The following is an 18207-nucleotide window of genomic DNA, read 5'->3' on the forward strand; positions in this document are numbered from 1 at the left end:
GATTCACACACTAGACAAAATACCAGTGGTGTCAATGGTCCCCTTGGAAAACAAAGAAAAAACAACATTAACAACAATGGTAAACTGTTGGCAAGCTGAAGGGTCAGAAGAAGGAGACCAAGGTGAAGAAGCTCAAGATCATGCTAAATAAAGAATGGTTGAGAGAAATGGAGTTTAACTTGGAGAAGAGAAGGGGAAGGTAGGGAGAGGAGGTTGACAGCTATCTTTAACTACTGGAAGGGGTATCATGGATTCGTTTTGCTTGGTTCCAGAGAGAACCAGGAACACTGGGTAGAAGTTGTTTTATGGAAGATTTAGGCTCCATGAAAAGAAACATCTGCTCAAAAGTGGGTTCATCTTCCCTTGAAGTCTCCAAACAAAAGCTGGAGGGTAACTTTTCAGGGACAATGTAGAGATTCTTTTTTTTTTTTTGGAATGGTTGTAATGTCCCTTCCGATTCTGAAATTTGGGTTTTTGAGCAGCATAGGGCTTTTTTAACTTGAGGTTCCCAGACCCCTGAAGAACACATGAATAGATTTTGAGGGGGGTCCATGCACTTGGATAAGGAAAAAAAATCTATTTTTACCAACCTCAAATTGAAATTTGGAATTTTCTTCAAATAGGAATTGAAAAAATACCTTCCAAGAAGTTTATTGACTTCATAAGGCTTTCAAAAGAATCTGTGACCCATCTTCACATAAAAGGTTAAGTATTCCTGGACCAGATGATCTCTTAAGGCAGAAAGAATCTATCTCTGACATTCTGATTCTATCATATGTGTGCCTGGTTAGGTATTTAAGAAATAAGGGGCAGCTAAGTGGTATGTGGGTTTAAGGAATGTTTGGTATATGGGTTTAAGGAAGATTTGAGTTCAAATACAATTTCCTTACTGGCTGTGTGACTCTGGGAGAAGCCTCAGTTTCCCCATCTGCAAAACTGAGGATAAAAAATAGCATCTAAGACCCAGGGTTGTTGTGTTGATAAAACAAGATATTTGAAAACTACTTTGCAATCCCAAAGTGCTAAACAAACACCAACTGTTATTTTTATTATTATCAAAATAAATGCTCTCTGTGTAGCCTCAGGAATTCTAGAAGTTTATCAGAGAGAATATACAGACCATATCTGAGAGAAGTAAGTTGATTGGAAGAACAAGCATACCTTTGGCTTGTTGATGAGAAACATTTTTCATTTACATAACACTGTGTGGCCAAAGATATTCTCCAGGAGTCTTTGCTTCTAATCTCCCTTGTATCTAAATGAAGTGATCAAATGATATTGCTTTAATTTGAAATCGCTTTATTTGCTTACATAATACCATTTTATCAGGAAAAGCACCTTTATGTTAATTTTACATTCAATATCTCTCTCCCACCAAGCTGTTTAAAATTATTAAACTACTAAATCTTTTTCCAGTGTGTTTGTAAGGATGAAAAGAAGTGGGAGAAAGGAAAAAATTATCTTTGTTAACCTTTTTAAATAAATAAAATATCTAAATTTATAAAAATAAATTTTATTTAATTCATAAAAATATAAATTTTAGCAATAATTTTAAATGTAAATTCTAAAAATAAAAATGTAAATAAAACTATTAGGTTATTTCTCTAATACTTTAGAGATTTTCAATAAAATAGCATTTTTGTGGCCTTTAAGATCCTGGGCTTACTGTTATAGTTTGTGCACTCATACACATTTCATTCTCTGGCAGATTCCTCTGAGAATTTGCCTTACTACCATCTCCATCACTGCTTGCCAAGTATTAATAAGAGACCAACAAGCTATAGTAACCTTTTCCACTTGGCAGGGCCTCAATTTAAGGTGTGAACTATGCCAAAGGACAAAGATAGGTGCCCTGATAAATTATAATCTCATCATTTATGCTTTCACTCTGGGAAGGGTGGTTTTAATCTCTATCCTTTGACTTCAAAATAATAATTTTCACCTAAGGCCAATCTATGGAAATGAAGCAGATGGTTCCTTTATTTACTATCTCTCTGGACAGTTAGTTTTGGAAAGATCATCATTCTCAATTTTTTTCCTCTCTTAAACCTATAATTGGTATTTCCTCCTATTCTATGCCTACTCAGTTAGATGGCACAGTGGGTAGAGCTGATCTGGAAGTCAGAACCTGAATTCAAATCTGACCTCAGATTTGAATTTATCAGCTGGGTGACTGGCAAATCACTCAATTTTGATTGTCCCACATCCAGGGCTATCTTCAGTACATATCTGATCACTGGATAGATAGCTCTGGAGGAGGTGAGGCTGGTGACTTAGCTCAGCATCCCCCTACTCAAATCCAATTCACGTGCATGTTGTGGTATCACCTCCCTGATGTTTTGGCCTTCTTTGAGAACAAATGACAAAAACATCATCCTATAGATTGTCCTTCATTTTCAAATAGACATCACAATGTGATGAATGATGACTTGTAAATGGATTGAACTTCTGTGAGGCAGGGTTGCTCAAAGTTAAGACTCTCTTTTCCAGAATCACTGAAGTACAGTAGCAAGACAAAAATCAGGATGTGGCATGGGCCCAAGATGCAGTGGATGACCATGGTGTCTGTGGTGTCTGAACAAGCTCTAAGAATTCCACAGTGCTTGCTTCAGCTGCCTTAGTGGCTAGTGAAACGAATTGTTCTCATTCACCCATTCCCCGAGAAGTCCTCAAATGCTTAGGATAAACATCCCCCTAACTGACAGGTTTGAGATATGTAGGTTACCTTGTTTAACCCAGTTCCCAAGATGGGAGTGTGGCTACTGTGCTTACTCGGAATCATAGTTGAGATCACCCTAGGTAGATCTGAAGAATGTGATCATTGACATAAAGCAATAACCATAGTCTACTAAAGCTCAGGAAATTCTGTGTCACTCTTTATGCCACATCTGGATGACTGTTGTATTTCTTTTGTATTATGAATTATGTACATTTTATTATTATGAATTTGTATTGAATGAACCCACTCTCCCCAGACTGAGATGAGATATAGTAGAATGTACTCCTGAGGAGACAGAGAAGAAAGGTTTATATTTTTATTATTGATAACAGTTTCCAGGAAAACTCTCAATTGATGTTAGTTAAATGGATCGGATATGCTTGTGATTAGAGAACAAGCTGGTAGGGACATGGAGTGAATGGCATTAGAGAAGATATACCTCCAAGTCCATCGGATCCTGGGGGAAAGATGTAGTCATCCTGGCTTTGAGAGTGACTCTAGATTGTACTTGCTTCAAAGGTGTGACACCCTAAAGTCTGAAGAGATGAGTTCTAGTCCTAAACGACCACATATAGACCTTCAGGTCTTGAGGAAGATGTTTTTTCCTCTTTTTATGGTTTTATCTGTAAAATAAAAACAATATTTGCCTAACTCCTTGACTGACATGAAACTCAAATGAAAGTGTTTCATAATGATAAAGTATTGGTAAATATAAACTATTATAGAAAATCAGGGGTGGCTAGGTGGCGCAGTGGATAGAGCACTGGCCCTGGAGTCAGGAGTACCTGGTTTCAAATCCAGTCTCAGACACTTAATAATTACCTAGCTGTGTGGCCTTGAGCAAGCCACTTAACTCCATTTGCCTTGCAAAAAAAAAACCTAAAAAGAAATAATAAAAAAATAGGGCACTAGGTGGCGCAATGGATAGAGCACCAGCCTTGGAGTCAGGAGTACTTGGGTTCAAATCCGGTCTCAGACACTTAATAATTACCTAGCTGTGTGGCCTTGGGCAAGCCACTTAACCCCATTTGCCTTGCAAAAACCTTAAAAAAAAAAGAAAGAAAGAAAATCAGTGAGTTTTAAATTTTCACAGTAAATTTTGGTCAAGGAATTTTCATTTTTAGTGAAATCAAATGCAAACAAAATCAATGCAACTAGGATAAAAAAGAAGAGACTGGGGGAAGATTTGCATCAAATATCCGTTAAAAATCTCTAAGATATTAGAGAATAAACATAAATTCCTAAGACCAAGAGCCATTCTTCACAAGATAAATGGTCAAAGGACATGAACAAACAATTCCCCAAAGAACTGCAAACTTAATTATTGGGAGAGATTGCTCCAATCATTACTTATAAAAGAAAAGCAAATCAAGTTTGTTGAGCGAACTGGCAAAAGTGAAAAAAAAATGGGAATATTGGATGTACTATGGAAATGCAGAGATGTAATTATATTTGTAGTGGAACTCTCCATCCAGGAAAGCAATTTGGAATTATACTTTTTGGTTTGGCAATGGGATCAAGTGACTTGACCAAGTTCACACAGCTATTAAACATCTGAGGTCGATTTTGAACTCAGGTCCTCCTGACTTCAGGGCTGGTGCTCTATCCACTACACCACCTGAAAATATATTTCAGTGTCAAAAAACAATTTTATATATACCAGAGTATTCACCACAAAAAAAAAAATTGGTAGCAAAACTGTAAGGCAGATGCCTATTGATGGGAGGGAATGACTAAAATTGTGGTATTCATGTACTCCAAGAAATTTAGAATTAAAAAAAAAAAGCTTAAAAGACTTCTATGGGACCAATTCAGCAAACTAAGTAAACCCAGGTAAACACTATACACAATAACAACAGTATAAAAGAAAAAAAACAGAATACTGAGTAACTCCAATGACCAAACTTTGACCCAAAGAAAATTCATCTCTTTCCCTTCTTTGCAGAGGTGGGAGACTATAGTTTGAAATACTATCAGTGTTTTGGTTAGGTTGATTAGTTTGGCTGAATTATTTTTTCTCCTTTCTTAAAGAAAAGATGTGTTAAAAGGGATGACTTTGCTGGGTAGAGAAGAAGGGAGGAATCCATTTGTTCTTTTAGGGATTTTTTTTGCAAAGCATGGGGTTAAGTGACTTGCCCAAGGTCATACAATTAGGTAATTATTAAGTGGCTGAGGCCAGATTTGAATCTAGTCCTCCTGACTCCAGGGCTGGTGCTCTATCCACTGTGCTACCTAGCTGCCCCAAGGAATACATTTGGAAACAAAGGAAGTAAAAATTTTTAAATGAAAATAATTTTCTATTTTTTAAAATTTTAATGAAAAGGTAAGGTTTCTCCTTTTGCTCCCCTTCCTCCTTCTAGAGCTCTCTTCTCTGTTCATTGTTTACTAGAGATACAGTACATTCAAATTTATACTAAAAGATAGGATTTAAGTACTTTAGTGGATACTTTGCTGAATCTGGGTCACCAGTGAGAACACTTCCTCCAATGGTGCAGAAAGTCAATCATCTCATGGCCCATCACTTGATACTACTCTATTCTTCTTCCACAAAGTGAACCTAAGTTCACTTCTCTCTTCAGATACTTACAGCAGGACCTTGGGCAAGTCATTGAACCTGTCTGCCTGTTTCCTCAACTGTAAAACAGGAATAGCATCTACCTCCTAGAGTTTATTCATATGTAATTATTCCTGTTCTGTTCACTCTTCTCAAAGGTCCCCAAAGCACATTGACTCTTTGCTTTGTCCTTATCACACTCAGCTTTGATAAAACCTATCTGGATAGACATGGCATTGAAATTGCATGAGAGCAGGGATGCAGGCTGTTGGCTTCCATTTTTGAATACTTGGCAGAAAGCCTGGGGTTTTACTCCTATAGGATTTATAGATAGTTTTTGAATCACAAAACCTGTGATTCACAGAATATGATAGTTTGGAATGAATCTTGGTGACCACCTAATTCAAAGGAACCCCCCTAGGGGCAGCTAGACTGCACAGTAGATATAGACCACTGGACTTGTAGTCAGGAGAATCTGAGCTCAAATCCAGCCTCGGATACTTAATAATTGCCTGGCTGTGTGACCTTGGACAAGTCACTTAACCCCATTGCCTTAAATCAAGTTAAAAAAAATAGGAATCTCATTGTCACATGCTCCAAAGAAGCCATCCGGTCTATCTGAAGAACTCCCAAGAAGGAGAACCACTGCCTCAGATCAGCAAGCAGACCCACCAACAGGCTACTGCCACAAGTCTGGTAATGAAATGATGAGGGCCCGCAGTAGCAATGACTATCAGAAGACTGAAGGGGATGAATTTTTGCAATGTTGCAGATGGTGAAAATGTTGAAGTCAAGAGACAGAAGTCATATATATTGTCTATGGAGGATGAGAAAGTGTTACGAATTGAGAAGACTTAGGTTTTTAAGTCTGAGGAACTGGAGAATGCGGTTGCCCTCTACAGTAAAGGAAAAGTATAAGAGGGAAAGGGTTTTGGGGGAAGGATCCATCCAGCAAGAGACTGAGAAGGAATGATCAGACAGGAAAAATCAAGATGTGTCCTGAAAACTTAAAAAGAGAGAGTAACATGAAGTTAACCAGTAGTGTCAAAACAGATTAATCAGTAGGTTGCAGGCAGGTCAAGGAGAATGAAGACTGAAAAAAAAGGTCATTGGATTTGGCAACTAAAATCATTAGTCATTTTGGTGACAGTGGTTTCGGTGAAATGATGAGGTCAGAAGCCAGGTCATAAAGGATTAAGAGAGAAGAAAGTTGAGACACCAATTGTAAACTGTCTTCTCAAGAAATTTGGTCACAAGGGGCAAAGGAGATAGAGGGGCTGTGGAGATGGAAGATCAAGTGCAGATTTTCAGGATAGGCAGACATGAATATGTTTATAGAAGCAGGCTGGGCGCATAATCAGGTTCCATATGAAAAACATCTGCTAAGAGTATAACAAAGAACAATGGATTGCGAGTTAAGGTACCAGAATTCTAGTCCTGGTTCTGCTGCTAACTGTGATCCTAGTCAAGTTACTGTCCCATATCTGAATTTTATTAACCAAAATAGCAAAATTACTACTGGAAACACAGACACTGTCATGGTATAGACAACAAAACTAGTGCTAGGTGTCTAATAAAATACTAGCCAGAATGGCTTTTTTTTAAAGTCTATTTTTGAAACTTAACTCCATAAGAACTTGTTCGAATCTGAACTAATAAAGGAAATGTGATAGGAATAGCAGTAAACCTCAAGACAGTATCAAATATAAGACAAATTTCTACAAAAGTTATAGGATAATATTAAAAATTGAAAGGAAAGTTTGATTAGAATATTTACATATTTTATTAAATCTTTACAATCGGCAATTATAATCAAATACACAATTATATATACAAGGATTATATACATTTCTGCCCAGACTTTTACATCACAGTACAGTTTTCCTTAGAAATATTGTATACATTTATCACCAAACAGTAAAATCCAACAGTAGTGTTACAGCACCTGTTAGTACAGACATCTTTTTTCATAAATTACATTTATAAGAAAATATACGGCTGTAAATTGGGCTTTTAAAAATGTCTCTTATAAAATCTGAACATACAATATTTCATTCACAGAATGTTTTTTTTTTCTATGTTCTGACTGAAGCCTTGTGCATAAAACAAACTATTGGAATATTTACTAGGTTTCATATTCACCCCACCCCCAAATTATGAAAAAACATTTGACTAATGCTGAGCTTTCTTGCAAAGTTGGACATTGGGTTTGGTAGGAGAACAAATGTTAATTTTATTGTAAAACAGTTACAAAATGATAAATAAAAGTAGACAATAAATATCTTTAAGAGAATAAGAATTGACTTACAGAATGTGATTTTAAAACTCTTTAATTTTAGTGATCCAATATTGTAAAGAAAATGTTACAATGATTGGTTCTGAAACAAGAACAACTAAATTGTCATTGGGACCCCATAAAACACATGCCCAATAAAGCCCCACACAACCCCATCTGATAAATTATAATTCTCTTACACCTGGAAGCTTCAAAGGAAAAGGAATGAAGACTAATGCTAATGGTTCATGGAAGAGTTAAGAGCAGGCTAAGACTCTAGCTGTTTTCTATTAGGTAAATGTTAGCTTTATAAAAGTGAAAACACCCAGATTAAATCATCCCCTTTTGTTTTCTGCCCTTTCCCTTTATATCTAACTAATTTTCAGATTAAAATCCTTGATTCCAGGTTTGTAAACCGAGTGCAATCCCTTCTGGTCAGACTACTCTTCTGGCTCTGGAGACCCCTTCAGCTCAACCTCTAGGCAGTCAATATTTAACTGAGGTAGACCAGATGTTTCTAAGTTCAGGATTTTTTTTAAAGTCTCCCAAATCTGTAGGAAACAATGTATACAAGCATGTCCCAAAAACAAAAACAAAAAACAAAACACTTGATACTGTTGAAGTTTCTTCTTAATGAAATAAAAGATTATTTAGTGGCAGTATGATACATTGCTTAAGATCCCAATGCCAGTAAATTATAGGCAATGTCCCAACTGGAATATTGCATTAAACATGACCTTATTATCCCAAGGCAAAATTTAAAGATTGTAATTGTTTCAAGAGGTTGGTCTAATTTGTCAGGGTTTTTATTTGTGTTTAAATGATTCAAATCCCTAAACAAAGTGACCAAGTTCCTTCCAAGACCTTAGATGAAGGCAGAGGTCCCTCTACTGGCCAAGGGAGGGAGGCGTGGCCACAAGCTGGCTCTTCACAGCCTCCAGATTCCAATTCTTGATGGAAAATAATTTACTTTGTTTTGGTAATTCAGAAAGCATAGACTCAGGAAGTAATGCTCTAAGCTATAAAATCGAAAGCAGTGCATTTAAGGCTCCCATAATCAAAGTTTGGAAGACCATCTGCTCCTCACCAAGCCCCAACCCTTAAATAAAGGCAAGTCAAGTATTATTAAGCTTCAGCTATTTTGGCAGTTTTGAAATCAAGATTGACAAAGTACTTTATCCATCCTCCTTTATTCTGTAGTATGAAGTTTTATCAAATACCAAATTTCACATGCAGAAAAACAAAAAAAAAGTATTTTAGTGTAAGAACTAGGGGCCAATGAAGATCTTATTTGCTACCAATTTCTTTCTAAAGTAAATTTTCATTAATTTAATTTACTCCTGCCTCAATTATGTTTAGCTAGCTAGAACTTTTTTAAAGCATTTACTTCCCACTTACAAAAGAATACACCATTTATCTGGAATCTAAGTCATACTATACATGAATATACATAACTACAAATGCTATACAGCTATTTTGATTAACAGCTGCATATACCATTAAAAGTTCACCAGTACCACAAAAACTGTACATAAAGGAAAAAATCATTTTGCCAAATGATAAAAGGCAGGTGGGGATAAGTGGAGCAGGGAGAATGAGATTTAAGCTTTCTTTATAAACTTTTAAATTGATTCATAAATGTTTGGAAAGGATTACAAAATGAAGCCATGATTTACTGCTAAAACAATATGTCCACAGAAATCAAAAGTTAGTTAACCAAACACTTAAAACTTATTATTAGAGTGCCACAAAATAAAGTTTTCTCATAAAGCTACACATTAGTTGCTATTGTGCGAGTTTCTTCATAGATGACCACAAACAAATTTTCTGGTACCCATTCAAAACAATATTTATAAGAAAAACATGATTCAACAGAAAATGTGAATAGCCCTAATTGTAACTTTAGAAAGAGAAGTCCTCAAAGAAAAAATACCAGTTATCCCTGGATTTATATATCACCACCATAGTTTTATCATGGCTCTAATAAGCTGGACAAATGGAACAAAATGTATTCAGTTGTTGGTGATACTGGCCTTATGGCTCAAATTGCATACTAAAAGTGTGATATAGTATAAGGCTGATGATGTTTAGAGGTAACATCTTCAAGAGAAATGAACTGAAAAAAGACTTGTGGTCTAGTCTACAACAGAGAACAACACTAATAAGTTCTAGTGTTACTGAGCAGTTTTAGCTTTTAAAAAAGCTTTTACCATGGCAGGCCCAAAAGGAAGTTTGTATTGCAAAATTGTATTTTTTTTGGCCCTGTTTTCCAAGAGTATTAAGTGACCATTTGCCACAACACATTACAATGACCTTTTTGTCTGGTCCCACTGATCAGCTTCCATGAAGAGAAATTCACTGAGAAAGCATATTTAGCTTCACCTTTGGTTTGTATAAAAAGGGCAATGTCAAGAAGAATAACCCAAGTCAACTTGTTCATTTGCCAACGAAAAAAACAAATGGAAATAATGAGCAAGATAAACAGATTTGTTTTGTCACAAGCTGGACCAATTGTAGTGGTATGTGTAAGGCAGCCCAATCCTGAATGCTCAGAGCACTTACCTGCCCTTGTCCTCAAAAGGCAGTTCCACCTCCCAAAGCTCTAGAGCTGAGAGATGTGGAGGGTGCTACATCAACTGACTGTATTCCTGCTTCTCCCTGTCAGGGGCTGGGTCAACCCCAGGCCCACGAATGCTCATCACTAATTCCAAAATCAGAGATGTGCTATCACGGTGCTCCAATGCTGCCGTGTTTGGAGGGGGAAAGAGCAAGCTCCCATTTCTTTCTATTGGGAAAAAGTTTTAAACAAGGCCAATTCTAACATAGCATGCCCTGGACTTCTAGGATTTTTCAAGAATCCAGTCAGAACCTGGTTGCTCATCACCATTTTTAACAACTCCCACATGAGAGCCTTCCTAGGCAATTAGGATTAATTAGCTTAACCAAAGTTCACCTTTTTTTCCCTTTTTAAATACCCACCAGTAGATTTTTTTTGTGAGTCATAGTTCATCCTTTTCCATCATTTCAAATGCTTCTATATCTTCATTCCAGTCTGCTAATATGGATTCCATAGGCTGGACTTTATTATCCCAGCTAGCATTAGGGCTAGACTCTTCCTCAGTTTTTGATTGTTCTTGAGCCTGGTTATCTAATTCTGTACATTCACCGTCATGGATCACAGTCTCTTGGTTTTCAGTGGGACAAGAATCTTCTTTGGAAGACAAGCCATGAGCACTGTCCCCATCCGCTGGAGATAGTGATTCTGGCTGAGAGACCGGAGAATTTTCTTCCACAGACTCCTGACTGATTGAAGTAAGATCCTGAAAACCTGATGCTGTTTTTTCAGACTTTTGATTCTCAGAATCATTTTCAGAAGACTTTTGTTCCATGTTTTCTACTTCTAGATCTTCAAGAGAATGAAAAATAAGTTTCATGAGACTATTTTCTAACCAAGTTCACATCAAAAAGTGCATTATTTAAGAAATTCAAAGAGACAAACATACAATGTGTTAAAAAGGTTGCTTATGTTGGTAAGTATCAATTAAAAAAACAAGTAAAAAAACTTTTGTAAAAATATATTCAACACTCAAACTTATCCACCCATTACCAAAAAAAGAACACTTTATCAACCACCCTAAAGAAAACCTAGACTGATAAGAAAATCTCAAATACAAGAAAATAGCTATATTTATGATACTTTTGTAATAATTTAATATTTTATTTTTAGCTAATTTTTATTAAAATTCAGGTGTAATGCAGTAATATTTAGGAGATGCTTAAGATCTCATAATTTTACTGTTAAGGGATAAATCAAAATAAGCATTTTTGATGGATTTTCTACATTCAAGAAAGGAAAGATAACCTGTTATTACTCAGATGTTAATAATGATATTAATAATAATAATAATAAATAGCAGTTAACATTTATATAGCAGTTACTTTGTGTCAGATACATTACAATCATTAATTCATTTGATTCTCACATTGGGAGGTAAAGGCTATTATACTAAAATTGAATTCTAACTTAAATTTACAAATGATAATATTTAATCTCAAATTCAAATGGTAGTCTTAAAATGAGGTAACACTTCTAGTAATGCCCAGCACAGTGAATTCTTAATAAAATATATACAAAAACATTTTGACTGCTGTAAGAAAAAAGCACTGAAATGCCATCTGTGGTTTTTTTGCTATCTTGTGAAGACAGAAAAAGCAATAGATTACTGTGAACAATGATATGAGTAAAGAAATAAATAATTAGCAAATGCTAAATTAGGGAAAACTTAAGAACAATGGATTCTTCCTTTGAGATTTAAGGAACCTAAGAATTGATGATTTTATTATAAATTTATTGCTCCTGTTACTTTCAAAACGGGGGGGGGGGGGGCAAAATCATGCCAGGGACCAATTCAAAACTGCACTGATAATTAAAATTAGCATGATAATGTTGAATAATGTAAACTTAAATTATTAAAACAACTCAAAATTTATATTGCATTTTAAGATAAGAAAAAATTTTTCTTCACAGAACCCATTTAAGTATTACTATCCCCACTGAGGTGAGGAAACTGAAACTCAGAGGTTAAATGGTGGGGTCAATGGCACATAGCTAGTGCTGTAGGTCTCCCTTAGTTCAATTAACAAATCCAGTGCTGCCTAACATTCATGCAGGTTTGAGGGAGTCCAAAAGTAATGTCATCAAAGAGGCTCCACTATGATGGACAACTATTACAACGAACAACTTAATTTACCAAAAGACTCTTAGAGCAGGAAGGGACTTTACAGACAAAGTATAGTGTTATGCCCTCCCCATTAAAGCTATTTTTTTTTTTTTAGGTTTTTGCAAGACAAACGGGGTTAAAGTGGTTTGCCCAAGGCCACACAGCTAGGTAATTATTTTAGTGTCTGAGACTGGATTTGAACCCAGGCACTCCTGACTCCAGGGCCAGTGCTTTATCCACTGCACCACCTAGCCGCCCCTCATTAAAGCTATTTTCAATTACTGTCAGTCATGTTACTTTTTTATTAAACTCCTGCCCTAGAGATTGGAGACAATGACAATGTCTATCATATATAGTCTTCATCTAAAAAAATCAGTAAAGCTCTGTTCCTGAACATAGACATGAAAGTAAACTGCATATAGCCAGATGTTATTATGGCATTTTTAAAAACAGCATTCAACCTACACACATGAACTGGAGGTTTATTTATTCAAGATACTTACTGCTATCAAAAACGTAGTTTGGAAGCATTTTACCTTTAAATATTGTTGCTGAAATTCCAAAGGCAGCAGAAAGGGGCAAGGGAAGGGGAGAAAGAAAATGTATTACAAGTCAAAAGTAAGAATTAATTACCTGTGTTTTTGATGTGAATGAATGAATAAATGAATGAAAAAGGATGGACCCAAGATTTAGAACAAGAACCCAAGAAGAAAGAAGCTTAGAAAATCACTTTTGCTTTCACCCAGTGGTAAATATTAACTCTTTGGAAAAAAATCTCAATAGATAAATAATTTAAGACTTTAACAGAAATAAGCTTCTGTTGGGGCAGCTAGGTGAAGCAGTGGATACAGCACTGGTCCTGGAGTCAGGAGTACCTGAGTTCAAATCCGACCTCAGACATTTAATAATGACCTAGCTGTGTGGCCTTGGGCAAACCACTTAACCCCATTGCCTTGCAAAAAAAAAAGAAATAAGCTTCTGTCTAGGTCATGGCCAGGTCAGAATAAAGAACCGATTTTTAAGAAGGTCTCACTTGAAAAACTACTCAGTTTAAAAGCTCCATTTGTATGTCTATCAAGGACTCTGGAATAAGGGAACCATCTCAGTAAAGACTGGCGATTCTTGACTGGTTAAAGTAAACTGCAATAATCCCAAGTGGCCTTGTATTCTGAGGACTACCTACTTTTTCTGGGTCTCCTCCTTGGGTTATAAAAATGGGCAAATAGTGCAGATGTCATAAATGATTCTAAGATTTTGAATTTTATTTTCAGCTTTCAGAGTCCTAAAAAAAAGACTAGTCTAAAATAAAGAGCTAAATAGATTCAGTGGCATTAAAATTTGTTTTGGATTTCAGACATAAACTATTTACATTTGCAGCCTCTATCCTAAGAGCTACATTTGCTGCAAAGCCTAGCATTCAACAAGGTGAGTATTATATTTTTTTATTATGAGAATATGAGATTGTTATTTGATGAAATGGAATCTTATGAGAAGGAACCATTATCATACTAATTCTTTAAATTCTGTCATCTTGCTAGCAGAAAATCAGAGCACACAAAAAAAGACTGAAAAAGAGAAGACAATGAAACTGGACAAGGATTATTCAAATGACTCTAATCCCCTGGATTGGTATCTGCAAGCATACATACATATACGTATATAAAAATATCTATCAAAACTCTGTGATTAACAAAGTATTGATGAAGATTTTAATTTTTCTAATATCCCTCAAAATTTAGTAAACATAGAAAGCAAAAAAAACTTATATCAGCTCATATCAATAAGCATCAAGATATGCAGTAATTAAAAACATTCAAAAAATTTTTTTCTATAAAGAAAATGCTGCAACTTACTTTGTTATCAATCAGAGCTAGTGTTGACCTGCATAATAAATAAATGATCTTGCCCTTACCTCGATCTTTTGCTTTATCAGAGAGAAGCACTTCTACCTCCTCATATTCCTTGATTGCATCCAATATAATATTTCCTTCTTTGTTGAATAAGAACAGCATGGGAATTGTAATGTCATCTGTATTCTTTCCATCACCAGCCATCTGGAAAAGAGGGGCAGTATCGCTACTGCTCCCCTCATTGTCATCTATCCAATAATAAATAGAGCAAACTTGAAAACCTCTTTCCTAAGTATATATATATGTATATATATATATATATATATATATATATATATATATATATATGTATATACACATTCACTATGACTTTTTGTTCTTTTATCTTGTATATGTTCCTGAAAGAAGCTGTTTAAAACAGTCTGAATGGGCATCAAAGTTCACTGATTTTCGATTTATTCTAGTTTCTACTTTTATAATGGACGAAATAAAATGATTTGTTCCCTCATACACAATGAAAAAGGATTGATAGATTGATCATCATTGATCACCATTTTAGGAGAAAGAATAAAAAATCCAGTGACTGATTTTCACATTTCTAGCATCTGTCCTTCACAGTCCTTTACATCTTATTTTCTCCATGTTTCTTACACTACTGGACAATGGAAAAAACTATTAACAGTTTTCATTTCTTCCCTAATTCCCCAGAGCAACTTGTATGGGATTCTATAGAATAGTTATGAAATAAAGCAACTGATGAAACTTAAATGTTTCAGTATTAACAAGAGCTACACTTAATATATAAAAAGGGAAATTTTAAATTAAATAAGTTTTAAAACTTTTCTCTTTAAAGAAACCCTGGTACAAGTGTTCACGTTTCACAGGTACAATTTTCATTAACATGGAATGTGTAAAAATGCAAAAACAAAATTTTCTGATGAAAATAATCCCAATGGAGAACAATAGGGAAAAAAGCATCAGACTAGGAGTTAAGAAACCTGTGTTGTGGGGGTGATGATCAAACTTGATGGACCCGCTCATTCTATCAGTGCAACAATCAGAGACAATTTGGTTCTCTCTGCAATGGAGAATACCATCTGTATTCAGAGAAAGAACTGTGGAGTTTGAACAAAGACCAAGGACTATTACCTTTAATTTAGAAAAATAAAACTGATATCTTATTGTCTGATCTTGCTATCTCTTTATGCTTTATGTTTCTTCCTTAAGGATATGACTTCTCTCTCATCTCATTCAATTTGGATCAATGTATACCATGAAAACAATGTAAAGACTGACAAACTGCCTTCTGTGGGGGGTGGGGAGAAGGAAATAAGATTAGGGGAAAAATTGTAAAACTCAAAATAAATAAAATCTTTAAAAAAAAAAAAGAAACCTATGTTGGAAAGCCAATTCTGCCACATAATTTGTTTGTTCTTGAAGTAAGTTAAGTTCTTTTGACTTCCCTCATCTTCAAAATGAGAAGGTTGAACTAGATGATCTTAAGAGATTTTCTTGTTCTCAGAGCCTATTAACTTAGGAAGAAAGAAAATGGAACAAGATACTATATAAAATTTCTAGAACTGCTTAGCAAACTAATTCATTTCTTCCCCCCTTGAAATGCAGTCCTCAAATTCTATTCTGAAAAAAATGTCTATTTATCCTGACTATGGATTTTTTTAAAGTAAAGATATAGGGATGTAGGAAATCTGGGACACTAATACATTGTTGGTGTGGAGCTGTGAACTCATCCAACCTTTCTGGACAGCAATTTGGAATTATGCTCAAAAGACAACAAAAATGTGCAAACCCTTTGATCCAGCAATACCACTACTGGGTCTATACCCTGAAGAGATGATGAAAAAGGGTAAAAACATCACCTGTACAAAAATGTTCATAGCAACTCTATTTGTGGTGGCAAAGAAATGGAAACTGAGGGAATGTCCATCAGTTGGGGAATGGCTTAACAAACTGTGGTATATGTATGTCATGGAACACTATTGTTTTATTAGAAACCAAGAGGGATGGGAATTCAGGGAAGCCTGGAAGGATTTGCATGAACTGATGCTGAGTGAGATGGGCAAAACCAGAAGAACACTGTACACCCTTAACAGCAACATGGGAGTGATGATCAACATTAATGGACTTGCTCATACCAACAGCGCAACAATCAGGCACAATTTTGAGATATCTACAATGGAGAATGCCAGCTGTATCCTGAGAAAGAATTGTGGAGTTTGAACAAAGAGCAAAGCTTTGCATGTACCTTTAATTAAAAATTTTTTTTTTAATTTTTTAAAAAAATTATGTAATTCTGCTATATCTCATACTATATGTTTTTTCCTTTAAAGATATTATTTCTCTCTCATCACATTCAACTTAGATCAATGTATACTATGGGAATGATGTAAAGACTAACAAACTGCCTTCTCTGGGGGTGGGGGAGAGAAGCAAGATTGGGGGAAAATTGTAAAATTCAAAATAAATAAAACCTTTCTAAAATAAAAAAATAAAGTAAAGATATGGACTTAAACAATAATTTAAATTGAAGATGTATAAGAATGGTGATAATAATCAAAAGAAAGCAAATACTCAGATAAAAATCAGCTCATTAAGGACTGAGGGTTATGACTGCTTAACTACTAAATGAGCTCTTTGAAGAATATCAGAGAGCAATGCCACATGATTAGAAAAGAAATGCAAGTGTCTGCACTTTAAAAAGAAAGGGTAAATTCAATTTACAGGCAGAAAATTTTATTAAGGTCCCTAAGAAATTTTTTCTAAAATCTTTAAAATTATATAGTTGACTACCTGGCCAAGTAACAAGAGGGAAAATTGCTTACCAATAACAATACCACCAATTGCTCCAGCTTTTTGGATGTTCCGAGCCTTTTCAGCAAACATGCACTGGCCTCTTTGCATCAAAGCAATTTTCCCCATCACATCCTCAGGGTTAGTAATCTCTGAACAGCCATTGTATGGTTTACTGCTTGCAACAAATCCTCTTGTCTATTTGAAATATATAATGAATGATTAAAAATAAGATTACAACACAGAATTTTGACTCTCCAAATTACTCAGCAGCCATTACTTACAGAATCTGAGGCTTCAAGAAAAGGATTAGCAAGAACTCATTTCATTTGTATGTTCTATAAATCACATTTGTATAATTTAAGCTAATTTTTGAATTACACTATGTCATAAACCCAAACTAGAAAATACCTGGTTGATCAGGGGTGAAACAAGGGTGCCCATTATCACCACTACTATTCAATATTGTATTAGAAATGTTAGCTTCAGCAATTAGAGAAGAAAAAGAAATTGAAGGAATTAGAATTGGGAAGGAAGAGACAAAACTCTCACTCTTTGCAGATGACATGATGGTCTACCTAGAGAATCCCAAGAAATCATCCAAAAAACTACTGGAAACAATTAGCAATTTTAGCAAAATTGCAGGTTATAAAATAAACCCTCATAAATCCTCAACTTTTCTATATGTGTCTAGCAAGATACAGCAGGATGAGCTAAAAAGAGAAATCCCATTCAAAGTAACCTCAGACAATATAAAATACTTGGGAGTCTATTTGCCAAGACGGACTCAGAATCTTTTTGAAAACAATTATAAAACACTTCTCACACAAATTAAATCAGATTTAAATAACTGGGCAAATATCAACTGCTCATGGATAGGTAGAGCTAATATAATAAAAATGACAATTCTACCAAAACTCAACTGTTTAGTGACCTACCAATCAAAATTCCAAAAAATTACGTTAATGAGTTAGAAAAAATTGTAAGTAAATTCATATGGAGAAATAAAAAGTCAAGAATTTCCAGGAGCTTAATGAAAAAAAGTGCAAAAGAAGGTGACTTAGTCCTACCTGATCTAAAATTATATTATAAAGCATCAGTCATCAAAACTGTTTGGTACTGGCTAAGAAACAGAATGGTGGATCAGTGGAATAGACTAGGTGCAAAAGCAGGAGATGATTATAGTAATCTGATGTTTGATAAACCCAAAGAATCCAGCCATTGGGATAAAAACTCCCTCTTTGATAAAAAAAAAAAACTGCTGGGATAATTGGAAGTTA

General features: G+C 35.1%; 1 protein-coding gene across 2 annotated transcripts in view; it reads right to left on the minus strand.

Moving 5' to 3' along the window:
• Positions 1 to 9813: 9813 nt before the first annotated feature.
• EDEM3 (ER degradation enhancing alpha-mannosidase like protein 3) overlaps positions 9814 to 18207 on the minus strand; it is a 60430-nt gene continuing 52036 nt past the window's right edge. For both annotated transcript variants that reach the window (XM_074222222.1, XM_074222221.1), the window contains exons 18-20: positions 16960 to 17125; positions 14182 to 14367; positions 9814 to 10954 (exon numbers count right to left, since the gene is read on the minus strand). In XM_074222222.1, coding sequence (XP_074078323.1) covers positions 10548 to 10954; positions 14182 to 14367; positions 16960 to 17125 — 759 coding nt within the window. In that variant the 3' untranslated portion in view covers positions 9814 to 10547. The remainder of the gene's footprint in view (positions 10955 to 14181; positions 14368 to 16959; positions 17126 to 18207) is intronic.

This window comes from Macrotis lagotis, chromosome 2, assembly GCF_037893015.1.
Source record: "Macrotis lagotis isolate mMagLag1 chromosome 2, bilby.v1.9.chrom.fasta, whole genome shotgun sequence".
Classification (NCBI taxonomy): domain Eukaryota; kingdom Metazoa; phylum Chordata; class Mammalia; order Peramelemorphia; family Peramelidae; genus Macrotis; species Macrotis lagotis.